Consider the following 27,634-nt stretch of genomic DNA (forward strand, 5'->3'; position numbering starts at 1 on the left):
TCAGCCACAGTAAGACACTGATGTTGCACATCCCAGTCTGCACTACAGCAGATGCCACCAGGATATGATTTTTCAGACAAAGCCAATGCAGGTAACACTCTTGTCTTCCAGTGCATGCATACACAAAGGTGCTGTCATACATCAAATACATCAGCTTTACTGAGTCACATACTGGTAATCATAGACTCAGCACGGACATCCTAATTGCTTAATGTTGAGGATGATAAATAAAAACAAAGCAAAAAACCCCCTGAAGTTCCAGAGCCTTTACACACAAAACTGAGTTGCCTCTGAAGATCATGCTGTCATAGAGACGTCTCCTGTTGGATGACATCAGTTCATAGTTATGATACCCTGTGGTATAATTTGGCAAAAACCACCATTGGGAATCAGCTGGGACCACTTTTCAGTTCAAGAAACAGTGCCTCAGATGAAGGAATTTATGCCCAAACTCCCACAGATGTGCAGTTAATGCGCAGCCAACACCCCTTCTGCAGGTTTGAAGCAATTATCCCAAATGAAGGATGAAACATTACAGAAATCCAGCCTCTCCCGTCAAACTTCCCTACTGACCGAACTTGGATTACTTCACCACAGTATAAGAGGGTGGAGTAAAGTAGCTGAGAATTGCATTTTTCCTGCAATGACCTCAAAGGAGGTAAGACAGGTAGTAAAAAGTGAGACAGGTGGATGTACCTATGATCTTCTCCAAAGTTCTCTTCATCTTGTTGTACTTGTTTCCAAGGGAAAAATCTGTAAGTGTCATGTTGGCTTGCATGCAGCTGCTATGCCCCTGTCAGATGTTTCAGTTGACCTCAAAGTTTGTTCTTGAAAACTGAATGGATGGATGTACTTTAAATTTCAACCCTTCTTAGTTAGCAAAACTTTTTGTACAAGTTCAAAGAGTTCAAAGAAATGGATAAAAAATCTTAAGTAAAATAAGGCATTAGCATGCATTTTCACCCCATAATGACAGGGTCTTTAATCCTCCTTTATATATTGATTTAGAGCACATTTTTTTAATCAAATATGAATAACATTGTATTACCCTTTAATTTCATCAGGAAATGTAGTCATTGAATGTTTTACTAAAGTCTTGGTTTTTTCAGTAGCTGCTGTAGTTTTTCAGGGCAAGTTGTGCAAAGCCTAACAACATAAAAACATTAAAGCAAAAGAGGAATGATGATTGTATTAGGATTTTAAGTAACTCTAAGTATTAAAAAGTTTAACAAGCACAAATGACATTTTTGTACATCAGGTTGTTTTTGCTATTTTTGTAATATATCAGTACAATAGTCACATGCTGTCAAATAGATAACAAACAAGTGTAAGTGGTCATACACACTGATGCATGTAAGTTTTTCAGTTCTTATCAATCACATTCAACAAAAACATCAACATAGTTGAAGAGCCTGACCCTACTTTTGCAAGCTGATTGATGCACACAGCTGCTAACTCAAGACACAGCTCTGGGTGGCTGCAAGATCGGTGCTGGTGGATCACTTTACAGGAGGGGTCCTTTGTTAGGAAAATGTGGGCTAATTACAAGTGGAAACTGCTCACTCATGATGCTAAACTACCCAGGAACCAACTAGGTTGTACTACTTGCTTCCAGACCTTGCACTAGAGCATTTCCCCAAAGCAAAATCAGTAAGTTGTAGAAAAGCTTCCTTCAAGCATTTACAATTTACTTAAAAGCAGATTATTTCCGTAGAGCCTATAAAATGTCTTCTAGCTGCAGATTAGAATTTTAACGAATAAATATAATGGTATGCCAAAATTTGCAGATACTCTAATCCCTGGTTAATCTATGGTTTTGTTTCACTAACACATTACTGTGGAATGAAATGCCAGAAATCTGAGTAAATTTGGTTGCTATTAAAATACTGTATATAAACAGAAAAAGTCAGGATAAGGCATTCTCAATCCAAGCTTGAACAATGTATGTTTTCATGCCCAGTGGAACTACCATTTCAATTTCTTCTCAGAAGTAGTGGAATGTTTTTTGGTTGGTTTTTTGGTGGTTTTTATTTTTTTTTATGTAAATCCCCAAATACTTTTTCAATTTTACAGATAAAAAAATTATTTCATACATCAGTTTTAAAAGCATTGGTTTGGTATTTCCTTCCATTTTGTCTGCTGAAGGACTATGAACTTGGAAGGAAACAGTTCAAAGAAATGGAGAACATACACCTACTCCCATAAAACCAAACAAAATAGCATTTTGTTTCAAATGCCACCTAGAAACACTAGATAGATGAAGTATACACATTATGGTAGGTAGTTAATAATCCCCATGTTTTCACCTGCCGGTATTACTGCAAATTACACTGTTTCCATGACATGCCTAATGGAACAGTTTACTATTTTCATAAGCAGTCACATGCACTGAAGGTAGGATCACCAGGCGGGGCCTGTGGCACCCCAAAGCAGAACCAGAGAGGCCAAGCTTACTAATCTGTCTCACTGGATGACAAGGTAGCTGGTGTATGAAATGACACATCTCTGCCGCCATGAGCGAGCAACATCGACCTAAAGCATTTCTTCTGGAGCCGCCGCTGCTGTCGCTTCCTGAGTGGGTTTCTCCGTGGGTTGGGTGTCGTGGGTGGGGGCCGGGCTGTGGCCGGGCTTGTGGCCGTCGTGGGTGCTGTGACTGCTGGCGCTGCCAAGGCGCGTCGAGGCCACCACGGCTTTCACCGCAGCCTGGGAGAGAGAGGACCAAGCAAACATTCCTTAGGAGGCACGGGCCGTCGGCACCGCGGCCTCAGCACTGCCCTAGCAGGGAATGCGACTGCAACTGCATGTGGTCTTCCTGGGAATGTCACCTTTGGATACCTGCCTGGGCCTGGGTGGATTCAGAAGGCCACGTGGAATATTGGATTGAGGTTTAAAATTGCTGCTTTCACAAGGTTACAAGTCAGGTGACATGAACACAAATTTTTTTCAGCTATAACTGCTTTTTTTTTTTTTTTAGGAACTATGTCAGGTGTCCCGTGTTGAAGTTGGGTGGCAAAAGTCATCATCTTCTGTCAGAATAATAATGGTATTATCACTGATTATTCCCTGAAAATTTAATGAGGGAATATAGTATTTATCACTATTGCACTGTTGTATATTCCAAGCACAATGTTGTGGAGCACATAGGCAACTTTCTAAGTCTAGACATATAAAAATACACACTGGGGGTAGGCTTTCATATCACATGAAATATCACAAAATTAAGACAAACATGAAGACAGTTATATTAGCCCTTGCCTTGAAGAGTTTTATTGCCTGAAAAAACCAGACATACAGAGGTGAGGAAAATACATGCTAATTTCTGTATGTGACAACTCACGCTATTTTTGACTTGGCAGCTTTTGCTTAGTCATCAAAGAAGTGGATCTGCAGGAAGATATGCAGCAAGTTTTGTGGGTTCTTTAGAGAGGTAATCACACACACACACAAAGCTCCCACACACAAAAAAAGAAAAAAGATACAAACAAAAAACTCCCACAAAGAAGAAAAAAAAAAGGAAAGAAAGAAGACATTAATGAAAAAGAGATAACATAAATATTGTCAATAAAAAAGAATCAGCTGCAACAAATTATGAAGAAATACTATAAGGCATAAACCAAAGAAGGTGGCAAGAATCTTGGGAGACTAGACCTCTTAAAGGAAAAATCACAGACATCCACAGACATCCACATCTCACTAGTGATGAGAGGACTTTCGAAAACTGATTACAAACAGAACAAGCCACTTGATACTATAATGTCTAAAGGCACTTTCAATGTAATTTACTCTCAGAAGCAGTGTTGGATGTTTATAAAACATATTCAACACAGCCTATGAGAAACCAAATCCTGACTGAGACCTTTAGAGTTACTCTTTAAAATTTGTCTTTACATAAGGAAAGCTTTCTGATGGACTTTTATGTTGGGAAAGAGGAGATAATTACCTATTATTCTCACTAACAAAACAACAGCTAAATTGTGTACTCACTGCTTTGATGTCTGCTTTGGTTTTAGTTTTTTAAAAATTAATTGGAATTAATCGTCTATGAATTTACTGTTTCTTTTACAGATATTTTTGTGGAAAATTATTAACTCTACAATAACTGCTAACTTCAGTCAGTCCTCTTAATAATTGGAGATTTGTAATTTAATCTTTAACAGAGAAGCATTGAAAAAATAAACTTATAAAAAGTGATAGTTTGTAATCACAAAAGATTAAATTGTTTTACTGTAGGGGTCTAAATAAAATGAGCTTCAAAAATATCTCTGGTGTAAAAATATAAAGAAAAACAAAATCAAAACGTCAATATGAATTATATCTACAATCTCTGAGAACTTTGTAAATGACAAAATTAATTTCTTTGCCCTGTAGAAATTCTCTGTTACAGTTCTCTACTGAAAAAAATAATGAAGCCAAAGTTTCTTGTGAATTGTTTTTTCTATGAAATTTACTAAATCTCTCAGTTAAGTTGCTTTTTACTCTTATTCCCCAGGCCTACAAGGGCAGCTTCACTGTAGCTATTGCTAACAATTTCTGTGCTGAAGTATCCTTGGAATTATTTTCTGAGCAGATGAAAATCCTTAAAAACTGAAGAATGGATTAGGGGAGAAGAAAGTTTCCTGATACTATGTCAGTCAGATGTCCAGTTGCCTGCTATTTGCACCTAAAGATGTTTCTCTGCTTCCTCCCATGGTAGATATATAGACTGGATGGTAAAGGAGCATCCTGGCGACATTTTATAGACCTACATATCTGAAATGCTGACTCTAGTTCATACAGAAGGATGGCTTAAACCTCCTGCTTTTATTGATAGGTATGAGTAACTCAGAGTGGGTTAGGAATCAAAATATGCTTTAATAGATTAATTTTCTTCTAGATTTATGGATACTCATTAGGAAATTACTCAGTATGTTTTTCTTTCTGGGCAGTATTCTAAGGGTGCACCAGCAATACAGGACAGACTGATGGACAGAAGCAAGAAAGGAAGAAGGGAAGAAAAGATGGAAAGTAAAGACTTTGTGAAAGCCGTGTACATCCTCAGCAGTCCTATCTGTGCAGGTAGAGTTTTCAATCAACTTCACACATTTTTATTTTTTTGGCTTCAGTCATTGACTAAATCAGCTTCAAACTTCTTCAGTCTTCATCAGACATCTTAAATAAAAAGCTTCCACAATACCATGGAATATTGTTCTCAAAAATGTGCAAGGTTTCTGCAAGGCTACTAATTTAATTGCATGCTTTCATAGCCAAAACAGAGACTATGAGCAGAGACTTGCCTTAAGTTTACGCCGGGCATTGAATTCTTGAAGTTTCTTTTGTGCGTTGTCCATGTGTGCAAAGTTTATTGCCTTCCCTGTGACCCATGGGTGCTGCAAAGCCTGTAGAGTGGTGAGGCGTTTCTTTGGGTCTAAAACAATCAACTTTTTAACCTGCATCACAAGCAAGAAATACAAAAGACTGTCAACCTTATTCTTCATTCAAATTTACCTAGTTTTGCATTTGGGGGCTCTGGTCTTGGTTTGGGGAGCATCTTAGGTGAGACATTCTAAGAAACCAACAAGAATTTTCATTTGTGTCTTTGCAAGTATTCTGCTTCTGGCATTTCTTGGTCCTCCATAAATAACATCTGATTAAGACAGCCACTAAGGGGGAAGAGAGAAGAGAAAGAATCAACTGGTTACCAACATATTAAGGGTATGTACCAATGCAGATGACCTGTATCTATCATAGGCTCTTTCATGTCTGAATTGTCACAAAAACCCTAAGAAATTCTCAAAATTTCTGAGCAGTATCTCTGCTTTTGGATTTGGACAAATTTTAAACTGGATTAGAAAGTTTAAATTATGCATACGCAGCTCATGCAGACTTGTACCCTGCAGTCCCTGTCAGGTATATCACAAAGGAAATGTTGTTTTCAGTCACTGTAAAACTTCATGTACACATAAAAAAAAGCACTGTGCAAGTGTTTTTTTTCTTAGGCCACTCTGAAACTAATGCTGTTTACACCATTCTTTCTATCACCAAAGCCAGCAAACCTGGACTTCTACAAACATGACAGTAGAATATTTTTGGGAAAAAGGCACTGCAAACGTACCACATACCCCTGGGACTGCAGATGGTCCTGATGGACAAAAAATGTGTCCAGTCAAGTGACATTCCATGGGTTTTACTGTATCTCTGGACAAGTGGTGTTTTAAAAAAAGAAGAAAGGTGAGGATGAAGTAACAAAGTACACAGATGGCTCTACAGAGCCACACTTACCCAGCTCTCCTGACTGCAGACCCTCTTTAGCAGAGTGAAAGTGATGGCACAGGGCTCCCATGCTCCCATATGCCCAAGGGTGAGGGAAAACTTGATTTAGGGTTCTCTGAAATCTCCCTACAAAGAGCTTTTTAAAGAAAGTTGCTGCCCTGAAGTGCGTGCAGGAGAACAGGCATTGTGGTGAATATTGGTTGTGTCTCCAAGGAACACCTTGAGTTAAGCAAATCATTTCAGCTGAACACTGAACTGCCCACAGCATGGGTTTTGAGAGTCACTGTCATCATCTATGATTTGCTATGCAATGTTCAAACCTGAAAGTTTGAGCTTTACTTTACTAAAACAGTATGAAGCAGTTTGGACAAAAGCTTTACCTGCAGACTGCTGTTTATTTGGAAGTAAATTATATTTTTTTGGCCTTAGAAAAACTTCACATCTCATAAAACAACAAAAAGGTACTTTAAACTTAGACAGTTCTTCCATTTAAAATATCCTGAAGCACTTTCACCAACACCAGTGACATAGTATTTTGTGACACAGTTTGTATAAATATATATGGAACAAAGCACTTGTGTTTTCAGTGCTAGTGAAATAACTGAATTATTCAAGTTATCATTCACAAAAGTCAGACTCAAGCATACCTATCTTTGCAGATCAGTGTCTCCTGGATCCAAATTACTTTAACCAGTAATAAAAGAATACAGTGCAGATAGCATGCCAGCCCTTTCATTTTGCTAATGGAGAATATTTAAAAGTAGTCAATCTTTCCTCACCTACTAAAAAAAAAACTTTGACAGAAAAAGTATGTCAGAAGAAGCAGTGGGGGGGAAAGTTTCATTCCTTTTTATATTCTTCCCCAAAATTCAGGCTTGAAAATTGCTCAAAAAGAAGGGCTTGTTTCTACATTCCCCTGAAGGTGTTTGCCCAGAAAAGAGGAATGGTGAGACACTTCAGAGCCGGAAGGAAAGGCAGGCATACATGAACACTGTGACAGCTGCCAACAGTCTATGGCTTACTTCACAGAGGAACCTGAATGTCCATGTTCTGAGTGTGTATTTACAGCACTGGACTAACAGGGGGATATTAACAGCACCCTAATGTAGCAAAGACAAGAGGAAACAATTATGAACAATTAATTAACCAATTATTCTGCTCCCATCCCAAAATGGACTCTTTCTCAGTGGCAGAAATACTAAATACTCCAGTCTCATTTTTGTTTTACTTACTAAATCCTTGGCATTCAGAGACACATCATCCCACCAGGGGGACACAAAGTCATATTCACAGCTCAGGATTCTCTTAAACATATACTGATCTCCCCTTTCATCATAAAATGGTTCAAAGCCACAAAGTCTGAAAGGATAAAAAAGAAATTAATTAGTCTTGTGTTGTTAGAAACAGTTCATGATAGTATTTTTCCCTGCTTTGTATTCTGTAGATCACTTTGGGAAACCAGACCTGGATGTACTCATGAACTCCTAATTGCACAAAATGTGGTCGTAAGTATTCTTAAGTACTGGGAAAGGCTTTTCTAATAGCAACTTTTCTATTTTCGCATGTGTTTAATGGGAACTATTAAAACAGGATCAAAGAGCATTTATCAGAATCCCTGTAACTCTTGCCAGAGGAAAAGGAATTAGCTGAGGAAACCCATCTTACACATGAAGTTAGAAGATATTATATATCCAGTTAGGACTGATTTTTAGTCAGGTTCATCCCTGTACATTTTTTCATCCTATCAGCCACATTATGTAAGAAGCTTTGGCAAGTTTTCATGATCAGCCCTCGTCTTTACTTAGGTAACCTACAAATCAGAAGTCTTGTGATCTCAGTAATGGCTGCATTTATAAATATATTGAATAATAGAGATCTCAGCAGAGATACACACTGCTGGCCCCAGGGAAAGCAGACTCATAGATGTGTTCTCCATTTGTATAAATCTCCTTTTTTATCGCTTCACTGCATTTTAATCATGCCTGCACACATAATCAGATTTTTAAAAGTGAATTTCCTATTCAGCCAGTAAGTGATCTGAGCTTAACAGAGGAAGTCTATCTGCTCCTCTGCCTCCAGAAAATGCAACAAGCAGTAAGATGATGGGAAGAAAACAACAGCAGATCATAACGATCAAGACAGCAACAAATCTAGAAAAGCCTTACATTTTAACTTGGTTTTGTATTTTTAAAAACAATGCGCTTACTGTTCTGAAAAAGGAGGTTGAGGTTCATGGAGGAAGTGTGGTTTTGGGAGTGGTGCATAGCCGTGGGTTGAACAGCTGCATCACATTCCACATGCTGAAGAGGAGGAACACCTCACTGCAAGCACATTCTACACACATTATTTTTCCAAGTCTGGAAGAGATGTATTAAAACACAAGGATCCAGCCTCCAAACTTCGTGCTTCAGTAGGTGGTGGCCAGCCAGAGCCCCTCTGCTGCTCCCTCTCCTGTTTGCTGCCTGTCCTCTCACCATTCCTGGGCTTGCAGCAGGTCCCTGCTGTCCCCATGGAACACCCCTGAGCACAGCCCCTCACTGGCTCAGCCCAAACTGCCTTTTGGATCCGTGTAACCAATGACAGTAAGAACCTGCTTAAGCCTTGCTGTGACTCTGTTGGAAGCCTCCTAAGTGAACTCTCTGTTTTCACTGTAATTTACTACTATCACTTATTGTTTTCCTATTAACAACTACAATAGATATTCTTCTACTTAAAAATCCATTTCAGCAGATTTTTTTTTTTTGCTACATGCCAAAATAGATGAGTAAATACAGAGATTTCAAATTAGATTAAAACAGTGCAAGACTACTGTGGCTGCTCTTGATTTAATTTTATTTTGAAATAACATTTTATTATTGTGATTAATTTTAAATCAGTTACCTACAAATAAAGGAAAAGTCAATGTAAACAGCTTAAAAATGACTAAAAATGACCAGATGGTGTTTTGTGTCCTATAAAGTAACTTAGTAAAATAACACCTTTAAATAAATCCATGCAGTTTCAACTACAGGCAAAGTCTTTGTATTTGTTGACCACTGTCTGCATCTCAGACATGCGGAAGGATTTCTAAACTGCTTTAGGAATACAAAAGGACTGCTCCCCTTGACTTTTAAAACTATACATGTGGCTTCCCTCGAATTATGACAGTTATCACCAATAGGTCTTAATATAATTTGTCTCAGGAAAAACTGAGAATTCTGTCAGAATTATGTGTCAAAGTTTTTTTTAATCAAATGATAATTCATCTTTGATTAATAGCAAGATAGAGTTTTATGCAGATCCCCTGTAACATGGTTGTTAACTCTTACATCTACTCCATTCTGGGGGGCCATACAAGAATGTTTTGGTTTTTTCTGACTCTGTAAGTGGGTTTCCTTTACTGAACTATGAGACTGAGACATGCAACATTGTCCTCTGGACTGCAGCATTAATGACTTAGTAATTTTACATGTACCTTTCTGGTCTCAGTTTCTAATCCATCAGACATATTGATCCACAAAACATTACACACAATAGAAGTGTTTTAAATGTGGAGTACTGTTAAAGCTAAATGGAAGAGACAGACAGGTAGATTTTTGCTTGTCTTGTTCCTGTAGATCAAATCAGATTTTGAGGTGGGAGTAGTACAGGATTAGAAGCAGGAAGAATAGAAGGGTATCTACAGTCATGCAGCCCCATCCAGGATAGGAACTCTCACAAACTTGCAGAGGTTTAGTGTGGATTGGGAGCATCCCCTGAACAGCTGGAAGGTTTTGAGAGGCTGTGAAAGTGCCACTCCAGATATTCAGATAGGAATTGTTTGCTTTTGGTTGGAGCTTGCTTACACTTGAAAACAAGTTTTGCTTAAAAAAGGTTCTTAGTTTGAAGTGCAACAACTTAATTAAACCTTGAGTAACAAGGAAAGGCCATAACTTAAACTAGGTGGCTTTGTAAAGGGACAACAAAAGTCACCTCTCCAGTCTTAGGGACAGCCTTCCTGGCAAATTTCACATCTCTCCGTCATGAGTGGAAACCTTAGAAATTACAAGAAATGAGCACCTGGCAGATAATATCTGAGATGTGATCTTCAACACAAGGTCTGGATCTTAAACCAGACCTTGACACAAAGATACACACATTTAAAAAGCAGCAAATAACAAAATGGCAAATAGGAATATTGTAGCCTATTATTTACAGGTACCCAAAAGGAGACCTGTGAACTATTTGAAAATTATGTGCAGAAAAAAAGGTTAATGTTTTCTGATACTACCATTAGAGTGTTTATATAGCCTTACATGGACTTTTAGTAAAAACTCTAGAGAATATAATTCTTTCTTTGCAAAAGAGGAAAATAATTGTGTTACTGCACACTGTACTTGCTGGACATAGCAAGTAGTAGTGGAGGGATAATGGCCCACATGTATAAAATCCTCCATATCTTTAAGGTACATGTGTAAAATCTCATTTTCTTCCCATAAAAGGCATCCTAGAAGTATTGTATGTAACTAAACAAGCCATTTTAGGACTGTCATTATCTAAATTAAGTTGCATAATTATTCTTCCATAAAGAAGAGAGTCAATACATCATATGCTATTTTCCCTTCTCAATAATCAACCTTTGAAAGATTCAATCAATACAATCAAGTATTTATAATTCTTACCAATTGAATAATGACTAAACACAATAAGACTTAGACACAAATGCCTATTTAAACACAAGTGTTTGGAACTTTTGGTCTATACTCGTTCACATTAATTAATCATGATTCTGCACAGATCTTGCTGCTGTGCAGGAAGAAGTGTTACATTTATCAAATATTTAAACTGAGTTTTTGCCACACTCCTCTAGGATTTGACTTACTTCAGTAAGGTTAGGAATATAATAATTAAAGTTCAGGATCTTGTCTTTTCCAATAGCAAGCTCATAGTGTCGTGAAATCCTGTGGGTGCTAAAAAGTGAAGCTCTCTGTCACACTGTCTGCACTTACAGGATGTAGGTGATAATCCCCAGGGACCACATGTCCACCTCAGGGCCATAGGCACATCCCCGTAGTATCTCTGGTGCTGCAGAGGACAAAACACTTGTCAGTAACACAAAAGGTGAGTGAAGAAATAACAGTTACAAAATCAGTTGAAGTCCATGCACAGTCATGTCTTTTATAAAAAGTTAGGACTGCCCATTTAAGCCCTTAATTAGGCAGATGATCCCCTTCACTTAATATAAAACAAGAGAAGTCATGACCAAGCAGTGCCAGCATAAAATCAGAAGTGTACTTTGGTTTCAAATTGTTCTTTACGTTTGTGAAAGGAACTACAGAAAGCTACAGCTGCACTGCAGCTACAATGTGATCAAGAAGGTGGTGCTTTAACTTCAGTATTTTACTTAGTGTTTTTATAAATACATCATCAACAAAAATGGGGCCAATGAAAAGCTCCATCCTTTTTTGGATGCAGAGGCAAACACTGGAACCAAAGATGAGGAAAAAGCTGAGGTACTTAATGCCCTCTTTGCCTCAGTCCTCAACAGCAAGGCCTGTTTACCCTCAGGGAACCAGCCCCTGAGATGGCAGTCAGGGATAGAGAGCAGAACAGACCCTGTTCAATCCAGGAGGAGGGTGGTAGTGACCTGCTGAGGCACTTAGACACTCACAAGTTCATGGGACTAGGTGGGATTCAACAAGGTTGCTGAGGGAGCTGGCAAAGGAGCTTGCCAAGCTGCTCTGCATCACTGATCATCAGTTCTATCTAACTGGGAAGGTCCCAGATGATTTGGAGTGTGGCTACTCTGATGTCCATCCACAAGAAGAGCAGGAAGATGAATGCAGGGAAGTACAGGCCTGTGAGCCAGACCTCGGTGCCAGGGAAGATCATGGAGAAGATCATCTTGAATGCGATCACATGGCACATAGAGGACAGTACAAGGGATCAGGACAGCCAGCAGGGGTTCAAGAATGGCATGGCCTGCCCAACCCACCTTATATCCTTTCATGAGGAGATGATCCATATGGTGGATGAGGGGAGGGCTGTGGATGTTGTCTGTGGGGACTCTATTAAAATCTTTGGCACTGTCTCCCATGGCATTCTCCTGGAAAAACTGGCTGCTTATGGTGTGGACAGTTGTGGTGTCACTGGGTGAAAAACTGTCTGGACATCTGGACCCTGGGAGTGGTGGTGAATAGAGTTACATCCAGCTGGTGGCTGGGCACCAGTGGGGTGTCCCAGGGCTCAGTGTTGGGACAGTCCTATTTTACCTCTTTATCCTGGATGAGGTCTGGATGAGGGGATCAACAGCACTCTCAGTCAGTTTGCAGATGACACCAAGTCAGGTGGGAACTAGGAAAGCTGTACAGAGTGGTGTGGACAGGCTGTATCCATGACACAAGGCCGATGGGATGAAGTTCAATGAGATTTGAGTGTCAGTCCTGCCTTGAGCCACAATAACCCCCTGCAGTGCTACAGGTTGGGGACAGAGTGGCTGGAAAACTGCTCTGCAGGAAAGGACCTGGATGTGCTGATTGACAGTGGCTGAACATGAGCCAGCTGTGCCCAGGTGGCAAAGAAGGCCAAGTGTATTTCTGGCTTGTGTCAGCAACAGTGAGGCAATGATCATCCCCCGCCCTGTGCTGGGCACTGGTCAGGTCACCCCTCAAATACTGTGTCCAGTTTGGGGCCCTTTACAACCACGAAGACCTTGAGGAGCTGGAGCATGTCCAGAGAAGGGCAATGAAACTGGTAAAGGTATAGAGAGTATATCCTAAGAGGAGCAGCTGAAGGAGGTGTGAGTGTTCAGCCTGGAATAAAGGAGGCTCAGGGAGTCTCTACGCATCCCTGGAGCTCCAGAAACAACTGGATATGGCCCTTAGTGCCATGGTTCAGTGCGCATGGTAGTGTTCAGTCAAAGGTTGGACTTCACAATCTTGGAAGTCTTTTCCAACCTTAGTGGTTTTATCAGTCTATTTACCTGGCACTTTATTTAGGCTTTATTTTTGATATTCTGTTTTACTTGGAAGGAAAGACAGACCATTTCAGGCAGTTCCTTCTGCTGCAGTGAGGAGCAGACAGAAAGGCCAGGCAGTTTTGGGGGACTCCAGTTCTGTAACAGTAAAGAGGAATCAATATCTGCCCAAGCAGCTTGATAGGCACAGCTTGAGGACCCTGGTCCCACTGGATCTGTGATGCATATGGGATGACTGCCACATTTCTGGAGCACAGTGGGTTGGCTGTATCTACGAGCATCAATGCAATCTCTTCCCCTTCCCACATTATACTTGCACAACCATGAACAGAAGGACTTTTAGTATATTTTAAGATTTCCAGAAGTTTGCTTTTGGTGAATGGGTTTCTCCAACACATTGCTGTTGTTTAGATGTTGCCTGTAACAGACTGATCATGAATCACTGCTTTGCATGGGCTTGATTTTTTGAACTACTCTCAGAAATCACTTATGCTCTTCCTGTTAAGTTCACTGAAAGCACAACATTGCAGCAAACTAAGTTCTCTGTGACCATCTTGCCTTCAGTCCTCTGCATCAATCTGTACATCCCAAGGATTGTAGATTGCCAAGTCTTGATGCCAAAGTATTCAGACTCCAGTATGTGTTTTTGTTGCTGTGTCCTTTCTGGAGAAGTTGCTGATAGATCGGTGGGCAGGATATGGGAGCTGGCAGCCTGGAACCATCAATTATTCATAGTTTAATTTGGCATTTAAACAGTATTTCTCCTGGGTTTCCTCCAATTCTGGAAAGTAATGCTTGAATATTTTCTGGGCTCCAGGACTTCTGCACAGTCAGTTAGCTTGAGCTGTAAATCAAGGATTGCTATAGGCACATGACTATAGGCATAAAGCTCCTTTCTTCCCTTCTCTGGAGAAATATTCAGCCTCAATCCTTCCCACCAAGTTAACATAACTCTGAGGGCTCTTCTATGGGAATAAGCCTTATCCTATTTTTATAATATATGAAGATGGTCATAAAAAAGGGCTAAGCACTAACTACAGATGTGTGGCATTGGTAGTATAACTGTCACAAGAGAAGACAACCAGAATATGGATAGCTAATATGTGAAATACAGTTTTATGAAACTAACTGGACTGGATTGCTCTAAAGCAGACTTGGCAGGTGTATGTGCTTTTCAGGCAATGTCATACAAGGTGATGGACAATGACAATATCACCTGAATTGCATTATCAGCTGTTCTATGAGGTAACAGTGATCTCATGGTCTTCTCCAGTGTCCTTTTTCCTTTGACCTTACAGTTATAAAAGCAAATGTAAGTAACAAAACAACATACCACAGTAGCCTGGAGTTCCACAAATTGTCTTCATGGTCACATGATCTTCCACAATCTTGGAAAGTCCAAAGTCAGCTGTAAAGATGGTTTGGGAATATTAGTGTTCTCACTCCCTGTAATTGTAGGGTTTTATGCTGTATATGCAATTAAATAGATACTTATACGTTAAATGAATGGTATTGGTATTTCCAGAGGTAATCATTAATTTCATGAATCTTCCCATGCTGCAATCTGGAAGCAAAGTTTGCTGTATAAATGTGTATTCCTGGGTCTTGCTTGATAGAAATGCAGCTTGTATTCTATTCTGAAAACAGCAGAAAGCCAGTACAGTGGTAGGCCAAAGGGCATACAAGCAGAGATCCAGAAATATATTTAAGGTATATAATCAGTTTCCACTCTTTGAGTAATCCAGTAAAATTATCATTACTATTTTGGGTTGCTTTTTTAGTCAAGGGTCAGAGCATGTAGTCTCTGCAAGAACAAAATCCCAGCCCTATTTTGATAGAAGGCTTCTAGGCATAAAGATGGTGACAGAAGAAGTACTGATCATCCTTTCTCCAGTGTTTCCACCCTGAATTACTGTTCACAGAGCAAGGGCTTTCATTACAATATACACTGTAATTGCGTGACTCCTTTACAAAAGTCATAAAAATGGAAGTGTTCACAACTCTTTTTTTAGAGTTAAAATAGTATTTTTTATATATATATATAAAATATACCGAGAATAAACTGAGCTTATTAAAATCCCAGTTTAGGTGATGAAAATCACCTTTGCCTTAAAAGCGCAAAATAAAAGTACTTGATTTTGTTTTGTTAGACTGAATATAGAAGGGAATATTGTGACTCAAGATCAGGATAAAAATAGATCACTTGTTCCTAAATGGCTATCCTTCTTGCGTTATCATTTATCTAATTAGAAAGAGTTTACTTTTATAAGCACAGCCACTCATTGTAAACTGGATTTCAATTTAAACAAGGCAATGACCTTACCAGGAAGATGAACAATCATGGCATTTAGGAAATGCTTCAAAAGCCCTACACACTCTGGATGCCAAACCAAAGCCACTGGCGCTGCATTAAATTATCAAGTTTAGAGCCGTTCCAGGAAAGATAAGAAATAGAATGAGATATAAATTATGATACCATCACCCTGAGAACTAAGACATTCCTAGAAATTTATACAAAATTGCTTGAGGCCAGTTCATGGAAATTTGGCTCCAGAAACCCATGCTGAGCACCAGCCTGATAAACATGGAAACACTCACTCCTAATGGAGCACCAGGTGGTATTTTCAAACTGAGAAGGGTTGCACAGATGCTCTTTGTTTCTCAAGCAAAAACTAGGCATGCCCAAAATTTTTGAAGGTCATACCCTTTGTAAGTGTCTGCCCCATCTCCAACAGAACTGTCACAATACATTCCTGATCAGGAGAGCCTTGTCCCTCCTCACCCCCTCTACGGTGCTGACCATGCTTCAGAGAGTTTCCCTGTCCTCTTTCCAAGGATCACTCCATGTCCCTCAAATCTGCCTTCAAAACAGAAGCAAGCCTTACTCAATGCTTTCTACCACTTATCTGCATGTTTTTATTTTCACACCAATGTACCTTTCCTCTTAAGGTACTAGTTTAACAGATAAAAAGGGGCATAGAAGTGGTGCACAGAACTTTATGCTGTTCTCATGATCCTTCCTGTTCCCAGTGCTTTAATTTCTGCCATGTTTTGCATGATTTTGGCTATAAGTTCTCTAAGTAAGCATCTAGTTTTGCATTGGTTTTGAAACGATCATGTACAGCTGAGATGCTGAAGTAACATGCTGCTCATTTAGCACCGGCTTCAAATAGGGTTATTGTGAGTTGCATATACTCCAAACGTCAGTCAGCACATATTACTGATGCAAAGGCATCAGGGAAGCACACATTTAATGCTCCTCACCAATTTTTAATGGTGCATCCGGTGCTGGTGTTGCATAGAGTAGATTTTCTGGCTTCAAGTCTCGATGCACAATCCCATTTGCATGCAGATACTAAAAAAGAGAAAGTCAAAGCATGTACGTGAGGATGGTCAAGCATGAGTTGACGTCTTTCTAATTCTCTATAGCAGCAGACTAATATTTACTCTGTGTGTGACACAGAGTTACTTCACTAATTTTCAGCAGTTCTTTTTTCTGCAAACATGCTCAGTGTAGGATCCTTGGATTTATACTGAAATCTGAATAGGAAAATAAAATTTGGTAAGGCAAAGATAACATCATGTTCATTTGGGAACAAAGATATCTCAGAAAGTATCCTTGAATTTTAATACAGCAGTAGCTCCTAAGAACCGATCTAACAGATGATGAGATGCCAAAATCTGGCTTGGAGAAAAGTTGTTTCTGCACATTATAACATTCTGAGAGATAGGAAAATGGTCACATAATTATTAAACAATTAAACAGACGTATTTGAGTAGAAAGGATGCAGTAAGTGTCCTGGGCCAACTACAAAATGTTTGGGGTCTCTTGGTGTAGACTTCTTACAAGTTTTAAAACCACTCAATTGCAAAATCCCAAAAATCCATCTGACTTCCCAAAGTACATACAGTATATACGGATTCACTCACCATTGAATTCTTGCTTTGCACTAATGGAAAGAAAAATTTCTAAAATATATGGCTGCCATTTACTCTGCTATGGACAGAAATAGAAAAAAATACAATATACAATATACTGATAAACAAAAAAGGATAAACTAGTGAGAGAAATTCTGTATTTTTTATAGATAAAATATTCACACAAAACTCTGAAATCTTAGAAGAGAAATGTTTAAGGGGAGAATCACATTATCTTGTTCAAAAGTCTCATGTTCTACATTTTAGTAGCATCTCTCTCGGCTGTGTTTTCACTACCAAAAGAACCCAGTCTCTGTGCCTGTTTATGCAGGAAATGACAAATGGTTGAATATTCACCTAGACAACACAGCTATAATGTTCACTTGAGTTAGCATCTGAGGTGAATTCTTGACTGTGTATCTCACTGGAATTTTAGTTCCTATAAATTGCCAGTGATTAAATAACATTAAGGAGGAATACATTGCTCTGTCATTGGGCATTGTTTTAGTGACACTGTGTACTTTTCACATGTGTTTTTCTCACAGTGCAGTAAGTGTTCTTTATTGACTTTCTCTGCAATCCTAAAGTCACAGGATTTGTCATGATGTGGCTTTTAGAGATCAGCAAAAGACTCTCACCTCTTCACAGTGAAATTTAAGTGTTTGTTCCAGCTGTTTTCTACAGTTAGATAACTAATCAATTATCCAAGGTAAAAAAACAGCCAACAGCATATGGAAACTGATGGATTGTACACTGCTACATCATTTAATGCAGCCACATCTGCATAGCTGCAAACAATCATGTCCACCCCACATAAAAATACATCTTCATCATGCCAGACATTAACTGTAACAAAGATACTCCCACAGCATAGTAGTGATGTGTTTGACATGCAGAGGTAATAGTGTTACACAGGGAGTGAACCAAAAGCCATCACACTGGGGTGGACAGAAAAAGATGCCTGAACTGATCTGTGTTCATGTGCTGCAAATCAGCTTATCTGCCTCTGTAGGAGTGAGAAGGATCAGACATTTCACGATCAAACAATAGAAAACAGACACTTCCAAATCATCTGCACAAAAAATCCTTTACCAGATTTGTGCAGAGAAATGTTCCGGCCAAGTCTGCAGTCTTTTAGCAAATCCTTTTTAACACATGCCCATAATCTTAAAAACATTTTATGCTGTGAGGCCGAAAACATAGAAATTTTCTTCTCTTTCCAGAAACACATTTCTGTGGGAGGGAACTTTGGGAAAAACTTCAGGGTTCAACTTTTCCTCCCTTTTAAGTCATAAAATGAGACTGGCTTGTGGGCCTCCTTCTCAGACACAGCAAGAACCATAACTGAGAACATCTGCTAACCACGCTTGTGCCTCATGACTGAGTGACTTTTTAACCAATTATTATTGAACTTGGAGTTTGAACTGGGTTTTTTGTTACAAACTCGCAAAACCCCAAGCAGGAAAATTTCCCTTCTCTGTCCAACTCACTATTTGCATAAAACTCACACATGGGGGTGCCCAACAAAAGAAAACTGCCTCAATAACTTAACCCATGCCTTTCAAAGATTGTCACTGCAATAATCTGCTCTCTCTCTCATATGCCCTCATCACAACACCTGCACCTACTCCCTCTTCACCACGCCTCCCCTTATCTTCCCAGCATCTAATCCAGAATTCTTACCCAGACATAGTAACTCTGACATCTCTCTGCAGCCCACACAGGTCCTGCCATGGTCACTCCCTAAAATCAGTCCTTCCTGTTCTTTCCTCTCACATCCATTGTTTCTCCTGCTTGACTTCCTATTTGGGCTGGGACAAGTCATGCATATGGCCCAGGATGACTCATGCTACCAGGTCCTGGGTTTAACAGACCTACTGTTGGCAGCTTGCATCTTTCATAATACATCAAGTTTTTTGAGTTTTCCCAATAGGGTAAATAGTTTTGTTGTGAACTAGCAGACAGAAGGGCAACATGGATTATAAAAACCCCAAAACCAACCCAACAAAAAATCCCAGTGGTTTTATGGATATGGATATCCCATTCTTCATGGAAGTACCAGCTAGACTAATCTCATCCCTAAGGGGATGGAGAGCTGGCTGGACATCTGTAAAAGGTATCTGTGTCCAAACAGCATTGTTAATAAATGTCTCTAGCAGATGCAGTGACCTCCTGTCCCCAGCCTGAGCTACCTGTCACTTACTGAGAGAGTTTTCTGCTCCACAACCCCCTTGCAACACTCATTTTCAGCATGGATCCCTTATTTAGTAGATACTCTGGGACTGACCTGTTTCCAAATTCTCATCTGTCCCAATAGCCCTGCTCCCATAGAGCATTAAAGCTCCTGGCATTGACGGGACTACTACTTGGTCTTGTATAAATATGAACAGTATTCTGAGCTAAAATATCTTTGCTTAGAAACAGGTTTAGTTAAATCAGCATAATCTACTTTGTATAACACATCTCAATTTATGTGTGCTATATTTTGATTGCTCTGGTTTTATTTCTCATATACCTATTTTAATAAAAGTTATGTTCCTTTGCATAACTTCAAAGACTTTCTCAGTTTGTAGTACAGACTTGGGCATTATGCATTTCCATTTTAAGACGGGTAGTCTGTGCTCTACTACTTACGTACTATGTCTCTTAATGACTAAGTTGTGTGATCAAATGAGAGGATCTGGGCCCAGGTACCCTGCCAGAGCTCACTTTATGAACTTAGGACTACTGAATTACATCACTTTTCCCACATAAAAGATATGGATTAGACTTGGAAAATACTTCATTTCCATGGCTGGATGTAGAGTTTGTAAATGCACAGCACTGCAGAACAGTTTACCGTAGCATGCACATTAAAATGTGATCATGTTGTGGTACTCTCACTGTGGCTAAAATACTCAGTTTTCACTTTCTTCAGATTTTCAATAGAGAATGCTAGCCAATAAAAAGCCACAAAGACCTCTCAGGTAATCTGGGAGGAAAGTTTTATAGCAAAATTGAGTGGCACAGTCTTATTATTCTTTGATAAACTCTGAGGTCAGACTAATCATCTGGCCCTTCTCTGCAGGACTTGCTTAAAATGAAGGCAGCCTTCATCTTGGTCTTTACTTCTGGGGTACACAACAGCAATTCATGACTGAATAATTTCTGTGACTTTAACTATGACTGCAACAGAAAGACTTTTCCCTTTTTTTCTTTCCCTCTAAGCCTTTTTCCCCCAAAAAGCTCTCACTTTGCCGCACTAATTTTTCTTTTGTTCTTTGTTTTGTTCTTCAATAATTCAGGTACCTATCTAACTTGAATGATTTTATGACAAAAGGACAAATGTAAACTGCTTAAAAGTCTGGCCTGATACCTTAATTTTATTTATGGTACCCATTTCATAGAACTGTAGAAAAGTAGGGCTGTAATGAACCTGAATCATCCATTTCTCTCTATGCTCCTTGGCAGCATCAATTACACCTACAACAGTTGTTTGTTCAATTTGTTCTTGCACACCTCTGCTATTAGAGACTCTACAATTTCCCCAAGCAATTTATTACAGGGCTGTGCTTTCCTTTCCTGCAACTCACCTGGATTTTGACAAGAGCAGATGAAGCCCACTGCTTTGTTTCCTATATATGGAAGACACAGAAAGTAGATTATCTCCTTTTTTTGCAAGAGCCATTTGAATACTTCTTACCGTGTACACAATCATTGCTCTCTCTAAGACTGCAGGACGTTTGTTTGGTCAGTCTTTTCTAGACTTTTGGTCATTCTTGTTTTCTCCTATAAGAAAGTGTCAACTTGCACTAATTTGCTGAAAATGCAAAAATGCATTCCAGTAGTTGTGACCTGACAAACTTTATAGAATAAAGAACACAACAGAATGTATTAATAAATGTATTTACCTTTTTTTCCCAACATATACCACTTCTGTCTACCTTTAGATCCAGTGTAACCTTCAAGTACTTTCTCTTTTTTTCCCCACTGTCCTTGACTGCACAAAAAGAACATTGAACTTTAGCAAAGTTATTTTATTCCTAATCCTACTCTGCAACATACTTGCAGCTTTCCCCAATTTTATGGTGTCCAGAATTTTTGTAAGTGGATCTTCTATTCCATCATATCAGGTTACCAACAAAACACACTAAAAAAGCAAAGCAGGCAAGGCTTCTCCTGAACCTCCACTTTGATGTTCAGATACACTGATACACATTCTCTGAGTAGAGGCAACCAGTGTCTAACCACCTTAAAATCACATAACCTTGATATTATTTTGCTAATTGATTGTAAAACTGTCAGATGAATCAAGTACCGAAAGCTTTACTTAAGTAAGTACAATACCTTCTGCTTCTCCCCCACTAATAAGGTCTCTTACTGTGCTTGAGAAAAAGTCAGACTGATTTGGCATGGCTTGATCTGAACAAAATCCTGCCTTGCTGGTGACCTCCATGCCTTGTTATTCTCCAGGTGCCCCATATTCTTTACTTCATTATTTGCTTCAAATTTTTGTGGGGAGTGAAGTTAATTCTTACTTCTTCCTCTTGAAGTGAGTACTACATATATCTCTTTTACTGCCTGGCCTCCATCAGAAATGAGTGTTATCTATTAAATCTATTTTAGGCTTAAAAAACTTGCTCTTTAAAGATTGTAATATGCAGGTCACTGGGTGCAAACAATTTAAAAAAATATCTAAATCTGCATAAACTCTGAAGCTAATTTTTAGTTATTTTTTTTTATTCTAGGCTCATCTTTTACGGCTTAGTCAGTGCTATTAAATGTGCTAGACCTCTGGGTATAGCTGAACATTTAATGGAAACTAGCAGAAAAAAAAAAAAAAACCCAGAAACAGTGCTCCCTTCTTCTAGACACCTTTCAATAGGTCTCATTCACCTGTAGCTCTTCTTATGAGGATGATGGAGTTTGCTACCCCTGTCTTGTAGCAGATATAGACAGTAATTGAATCACCCAGACTGGGCCTCATCCTGAGGGCTGTAGGAGTTAGTGGCGCAGGTAGAAATTCAGTTCCAAGAGTGTGGCACAGTTGGAATTATAACTTAAGATGTTAGCAAGGGTCAGAGGGTTTTATAGTAGTTAGCAAGTACAGTAATTGGTATGGACACAGTAGCTGCCTTAAGAGTTTATTCAACAATAAGTGTTTACATTCTTCCCTGTGCTGTATGCCAATGAGAATACACCTGTAACTGTAAACCATGTAGACTGTATAAAACCTGCCATCTTACACAGAATAAAGGGAGAATATATCATTGATCATATTCTGCGTTTTGCTCTCGCCCAAACTCCCAGTTTATTTCAGGGTCACCTCGCTACTTTGTCTCATGCTAGATGCATTCTCACTTTCTGCCTTGGCCTTCCTGGCTTCAGCCTTTGAATTCCTGGTGTTATTCAAATCCAGGCATGAAGACCCTGACCTGTTCTCTGCTTCCGCATGTGTCTGTGTTTAACTCCAGGATGGGCTCTTCCTGAGCAGTGACCTTCATTTAAGGACTGACAATGGCAGATTTCTGTGTGCATGAGCAGTGGGGAGAAGTCTGTTGTCTGATATGTCTGGTGCAGTGGTTTCATTATACCAATTTCTGTCCAGGATGCTGATAATGGGACAGCCATGATCATGACTACCAAATTCAGTCATGTTTTCAAAAGGAAAATTTCCACCAGTTTCATTGCTTGATAGAATATATTTAGGACTTGAGTGCTGAATTTTTTACAAAACCAAGACTGCAGGATTTTGAACCAAAGCCAGCACTGGACATCTTCTGTTGTAAGTGCAGTCATTACATGCATATGGAGTTGAAAATAGGGAGGTTTTTTGCTCCCTTTTCAGGCATATCTAGACTTGTAATTAAGCTCTGTCTGTAGCCCTCACAAAATCTGTACAAAAGAGGGTCAATGCATAATGAAAGTTACTGCACAGTAATTTTGTTTGATTACAGCCATATACTGTTTGAATAGGCATGGTTAATTGATACAGATTTTGCATCAGTTAAGAGGAAGTTTAAATAACCTCTTAATAAACCAGAAGGATATTGGAAAAAAAAATCCCCGTTTTCTAGTCCTAGAAAGGTGAGTGAGTTCACCTTATACAAGTAGAATGGGAAAGCCAGTCTCCACCTAAGTGGTGTCTAAAATCATAGTTCAACAGAGATCTTACAGAGTACAGAGAAACATTCAAAATGCATCACTGAAAATGTACCTGGAATCCGACATTCCAAGTTGGTGTAGACTTTGGAAAACAAGACACATGCAGTGTGGGGGAATTGAGAGATATCTAAAATGTTTTAGTTAGTGAGCACTTCTGCAAAGTTACAATCTCACACATGTATTTGCCAATTTGCACTTCACAGGTCCAACAACTGCACAGAAGCTGCAGATTGATAAGAGGATATGGTTTGTGACCTGGAACTACTGTAGGCTTATCCTAGGGGAAACCAGGCAGTTCTTCTGCATCTCTGTTTCCACATTTTTGAATCTTTTGAGGCATATAAGCTACACAGATGTCAGAGTGACAAGTGCAAAGGGAAATGGGGACACGTAATAATTTGTTTTTGAAACAGTGCTGTCACCACTGAAATCCATGTAAAATTCCCCTATTTCAAATTTGTCTGATTTTATTTAAAATATGTATAGTAATATGACAGCCTTTTCCTGTGCATCCATTTATCCTTTAGGCAGCAGATAACTTCAAATGCAGAACAGGACCTGAAATCCTATATGCTTTGGCTTTGGAAATTGGATTGTTTTATTTGTGCTGATTATGGAAAAGTATATTTATCTGTTGCTTATATGGTAAAAAACATTACTAAGGGTTACATTTTTTTCTCTACAAAATAGAACACAAGCATGGAAATGATTTTGAATATACAGGGATTGTTTTAAGGGGTCTTGCAGAGGTATATGTTAGAATTCCTGCTTAAAGAGAAAAAAAAAAAGGAACAAAATAAAAGACTGCCATCAATGGTAATGTCAGAATGTGGAGCCCAGTTCCACAGGCATAAACAAGGCTTCAGTAATAAAAGTGTGTGAGATCAAGTTATAGTTATATACACATCCTTATCTCCCCTTTGCTGCCATTGCTTTCCAGTAGTCAGATTGGTTTTGGGACTGAATGAACGGAGGACCACTTTATAGCCACAGAAGACAAAACCAGTATCAATTTATTTTGTGGACGTATTATTTCAGAAAGTTTTGGAATTCAGTGTCTGGGTGACAACAAAATAGAGACTTAGAAAGGCCACAAATAATGAAAGCTCCTCCAAACGTCTTGCAGAAATCTGATTCTTTGTACTTATCTTGCTTTTACTGGTGGCTTTGGGAAATACAATTATGCCATTATGTTTGCTACTTCAGAAACCAACTTCCAAGTATTTTTATAAAATGTCAATTAACCTAGTCAGATTCATTTAACTGAACATTGTTTTAGTGGAACAAAGAATATTTGCCTTTGTGCTTAGCATAAGTATGCACTAACACAACTAATTTGATTTATAATTTCAGATAATAAATCTGTGTATTATGAAAAAGAATGAAGAAATGCATCAGCATAGATTAATAAATCTAAATCGCATTATTTTCTTTGCTGATCTATGATGTTCACAGTTACAAGACAGATCACAAAGGAGGTTTTAAATTATGCAATTGGGTTATATATAGTTTCAACTGTATTCCCCACAATAGGGTTTTCTTTTACATTTGGAAGCATTTTTATCTTTTTGAATGTTGCAGCTTTTAGGAGAATGAAGCAGCCTTAGGGATGATGACACTACACCAGGTGTGGTGACAGTAAATCATGTACAGTAATTTCTGTACAATCTGACATATGTAGGAGATGGTAACACACACAATTCCCAAATGAGCGGGCTTTGTGCAGAGAGCTAACTGTCTGCAGTGACATGAAATTCTCCTCCTTAACTGTAAGTAGGCCACAGCATCAGAGTAGCTAGAAGAGCTTTGATATAGTGGCTTTTTCTTAAATCCATCTGGAACAGCCACCCACTTGCAGACTATGAATTCAGAGAAGAATTAACATACATTTACCATGTTGCTCACACAACCACTCTGCTTAATTTTCTTTTTTTGTTGTTTTGGTTTTTGTTGTTGTTGGTCGGTTGGTTTTGGTGTTTTTTTGTTTGGTGAGTTTGTTGATATTTTGGGGTTTTTTTTTGCTCTGTGTGTCTGGGGTACAGAAGACAAAGATGATGCACCTTCTCCTGCAATTGCCCAGACCCCTCATGCAGGGAAATCTTCCCACTGCAGTGTCCACACAGACTGGCACCTTTACCAGTTGCATATGGAAAAAGTGACAAATATATTTTGTTTTGGGAAAACTCAGTAATTTATGGTGAAATTCAAAAGAATCATTGTAATAGATGCAGGGTAATGCCACAAAATTGGAGTGAGCTGAGCTTACTGAAAAGGTGTAACTTGATCTGTCAGTACTGCTGAGGTATAGAACACTCCTCTGTGAGGTGCAAAAAACCCCCAGGAGAGCTAAACTCCCTCAAAACCACCACCCTTCTTAAAGCAAAAGCCAAAACCTAGCAGTGCAGTTCTTCCTTGGTATGAGCACTCATTTCCTCTACAGTTTTGTTCGACTCATAGAACCTCTCTGCTCAACCTACTTCACTTAGCAAAGCTCTTAAAACGAACTCTCACAGTGTGCTGAGGTTTTATGGTTTGTACAGAGGTCAGAAGACAAAAAGCATCACAATCACATTACATTCTACCACTTTGTTAAACTCACTGTCTTCACCATCTTTTACTTTATTGACCACAGTCACATTATAAACAAACAAAGAAACAAATTCCTAATAAGCGAGAGTTTTTAGTTAACTTCAAGACATGAACAATATTTAAATTGCATTGGAGATTGAATTAAGACCAACCTAAAAAAAAAACCAACCTCAAAAGCTTTGTAAATACACTAATGTACCTTTGCAAAGTAAGCAACTAGAGCAAATTTGAAAGGAAGCAGAGAAGAATTTTAGCCAATGTCATAAATCTACAGAAGGGCTTTTTATCAAACTGCTAACCCTATATAGAACACAAAATTCAGCAAGATCACTGCAATTCTAGCAAATTTAAAAATTAAGTAAATTCTCTATTCTGAGCAGGTTATTGAAAAGCAAATACTTTTTTTTGCAAGCCAGTAATGTCTTTGGTTTTGCCATTGGGAAATTGAAAAGATACAAATGAAAACCAGCCTAGAATAGATCTAAAGCTGTTGTCAATGATATCTGGTGCTAGCTCAGGTCCCAATAACTTTCATCATTAGAGAGACATTTAGCTAATGGAAAACTATTTCTGGCAGCATTAGGTTTCACTTACCAAGGGGACTGACTAGCCACAGCTCTAGGATACCTGTAACAGGGCTCTATTACAATGCCCTAATTAGCCACAGGTGCACATCTGTTCATTCTGTACCAACATATTTTACTTTTCTTGCAAGAAATTGATTTTTTGTATTCTAATCAAAACATTAAATTTCATTTTGATTAATTTGTCTCCTTTTTTTAAGAGGGATATTTCATAAAGTAATGTAGATCTTAAATGGGTAAGTTACAGTCTTTATTATGTGCTCTTGAACAAGCAGATTTTGTTCTGCCTGTACTGTACACTACAAAATAAAGCCATGTCAGGAAGTGCTTCTGGGTGCCAATACTCAATTTCTACACTGTTCAAATGTTTAAAAATCATTTTGAACATTTAAAATGTTCAAAAGTCCTGGGTAAATTAGCACTGATCAAAACAACATCCTGTTTCTCAAGCAAAAGGGTATTCCTGTCAGGCAATTTGAATCTGGCCATTTTTTTTTAAAGGTTGGCACAGTTTAATGCCATGGGTATTGCTGTAACAAGCCAGCTGGCATTGCTGACAGTGAATGACTGTTTTGATAGGGTCAGACTGTAAGTAGTTTCACAGGTGAGATTTCAGGTTAATAAACTAAGGGAGAGGAAATTTCTCTTGTCCATCCATGAAACTCTCATTCCAAACTATGCATTTTTAATGCACCATTTCATCCATGGGATATTTATAATCCTGCATTTGAATTCTTGTTTATGCATAAATAATACACAGCTGTTGTTTCGTGTTAATTATACTGCTTTCTTTGAATGGTCAAGTTTGGCCTACATTGGCATCACTTGTTAAGCCTAATATTGACCACACATTTAAGCTGCATAAACCATATCATTAAAAAAAAAAAAAAAGTTAACTTTTGTTACAGACTTTTCACAAAATGCAGTTTTAAACAGCTTAGCCCTCAAAGGGCATGCAAGAGTCTCCACTTATTCATTTGCTAGATGTGAGCCCCCAGCCCGTGCAGTACAAAAGCCAACCTCAGCCTTCCAGATGCCATTACATCAAACCACAGGGGTGGTGTGGCAAACTTAGACTGATCTCAGCCTCACAGAAGCGTGACACATGCACTCTCCTATTCTGAAATCAGGAAGGAAAACAAAATATCAGATCTGTCGGCAGCACCATACCTCAGGCATCTCCTTGCTCAAGGAGGCTTGCAGGCTAGACCTGCCA

The 27,634-nt window shown here is 38.8% G+C and overlaps 1 protein-coding gene across 2 annotated transcripts in view; it reads right to left on the bottom strand.

The window, feature by feature from the left end:
* Positions 1-256: 256 nt before the first annotated feature.
* Positions 257-27,634, bottom strand: part of CAMK4 (calcium/calmodulin dependent protein kinase IV) — a 158,337-nt gene continuing 130,959 nt past the window's right edge. For both annotated transcript variants that reach the window (XM_066181829.1, XM_066181830.1), the window contains 6 exons: positions 16,448-16,538; positions 14,517-14,591; positions 11,217-11,292; positions 7,482-7,608; positions 5,274-5,426; positions 257-2,703 (listed from right to left, as the gene is read on the bottom strand). In XM_066181829.1, the coding sequence (XP_066037926.1) occupies positions 2,533-2,703; positions 5,274-5,426; positions 7,482-7,608; positions 11,217-11,292; positions 14,517-14,591; positions 16,448-16,538 (693 nt within the window). In that variant the 3' untranslated portion in view covers positions 257-2,532. The remainder of the gene's footprint in view (positions 2,704-5,273; positions 5,427-7,481; positions 7,609-11,216; positions 11,293-14,516; positions 14,592-16,447; positions 16,539-27,634) is intronic.

Source organism: Chamaea fasciata, unplaced genomic scaffold, assembly GCF_029207755.1.
Source record: "Chamaea fasciata isolate MVZ Bird 193981 ecotype frontalis unplaced genomic scaffold, bChaFas1.0.hap1 SCAF_4, whole genome shotgun sequence".
Lineage (NCBI taxonomy): Eukaryota > Metazoa > Chordata > Aves > Passeriformes > Sylviidae > Chamaea > Chamaea fasciata.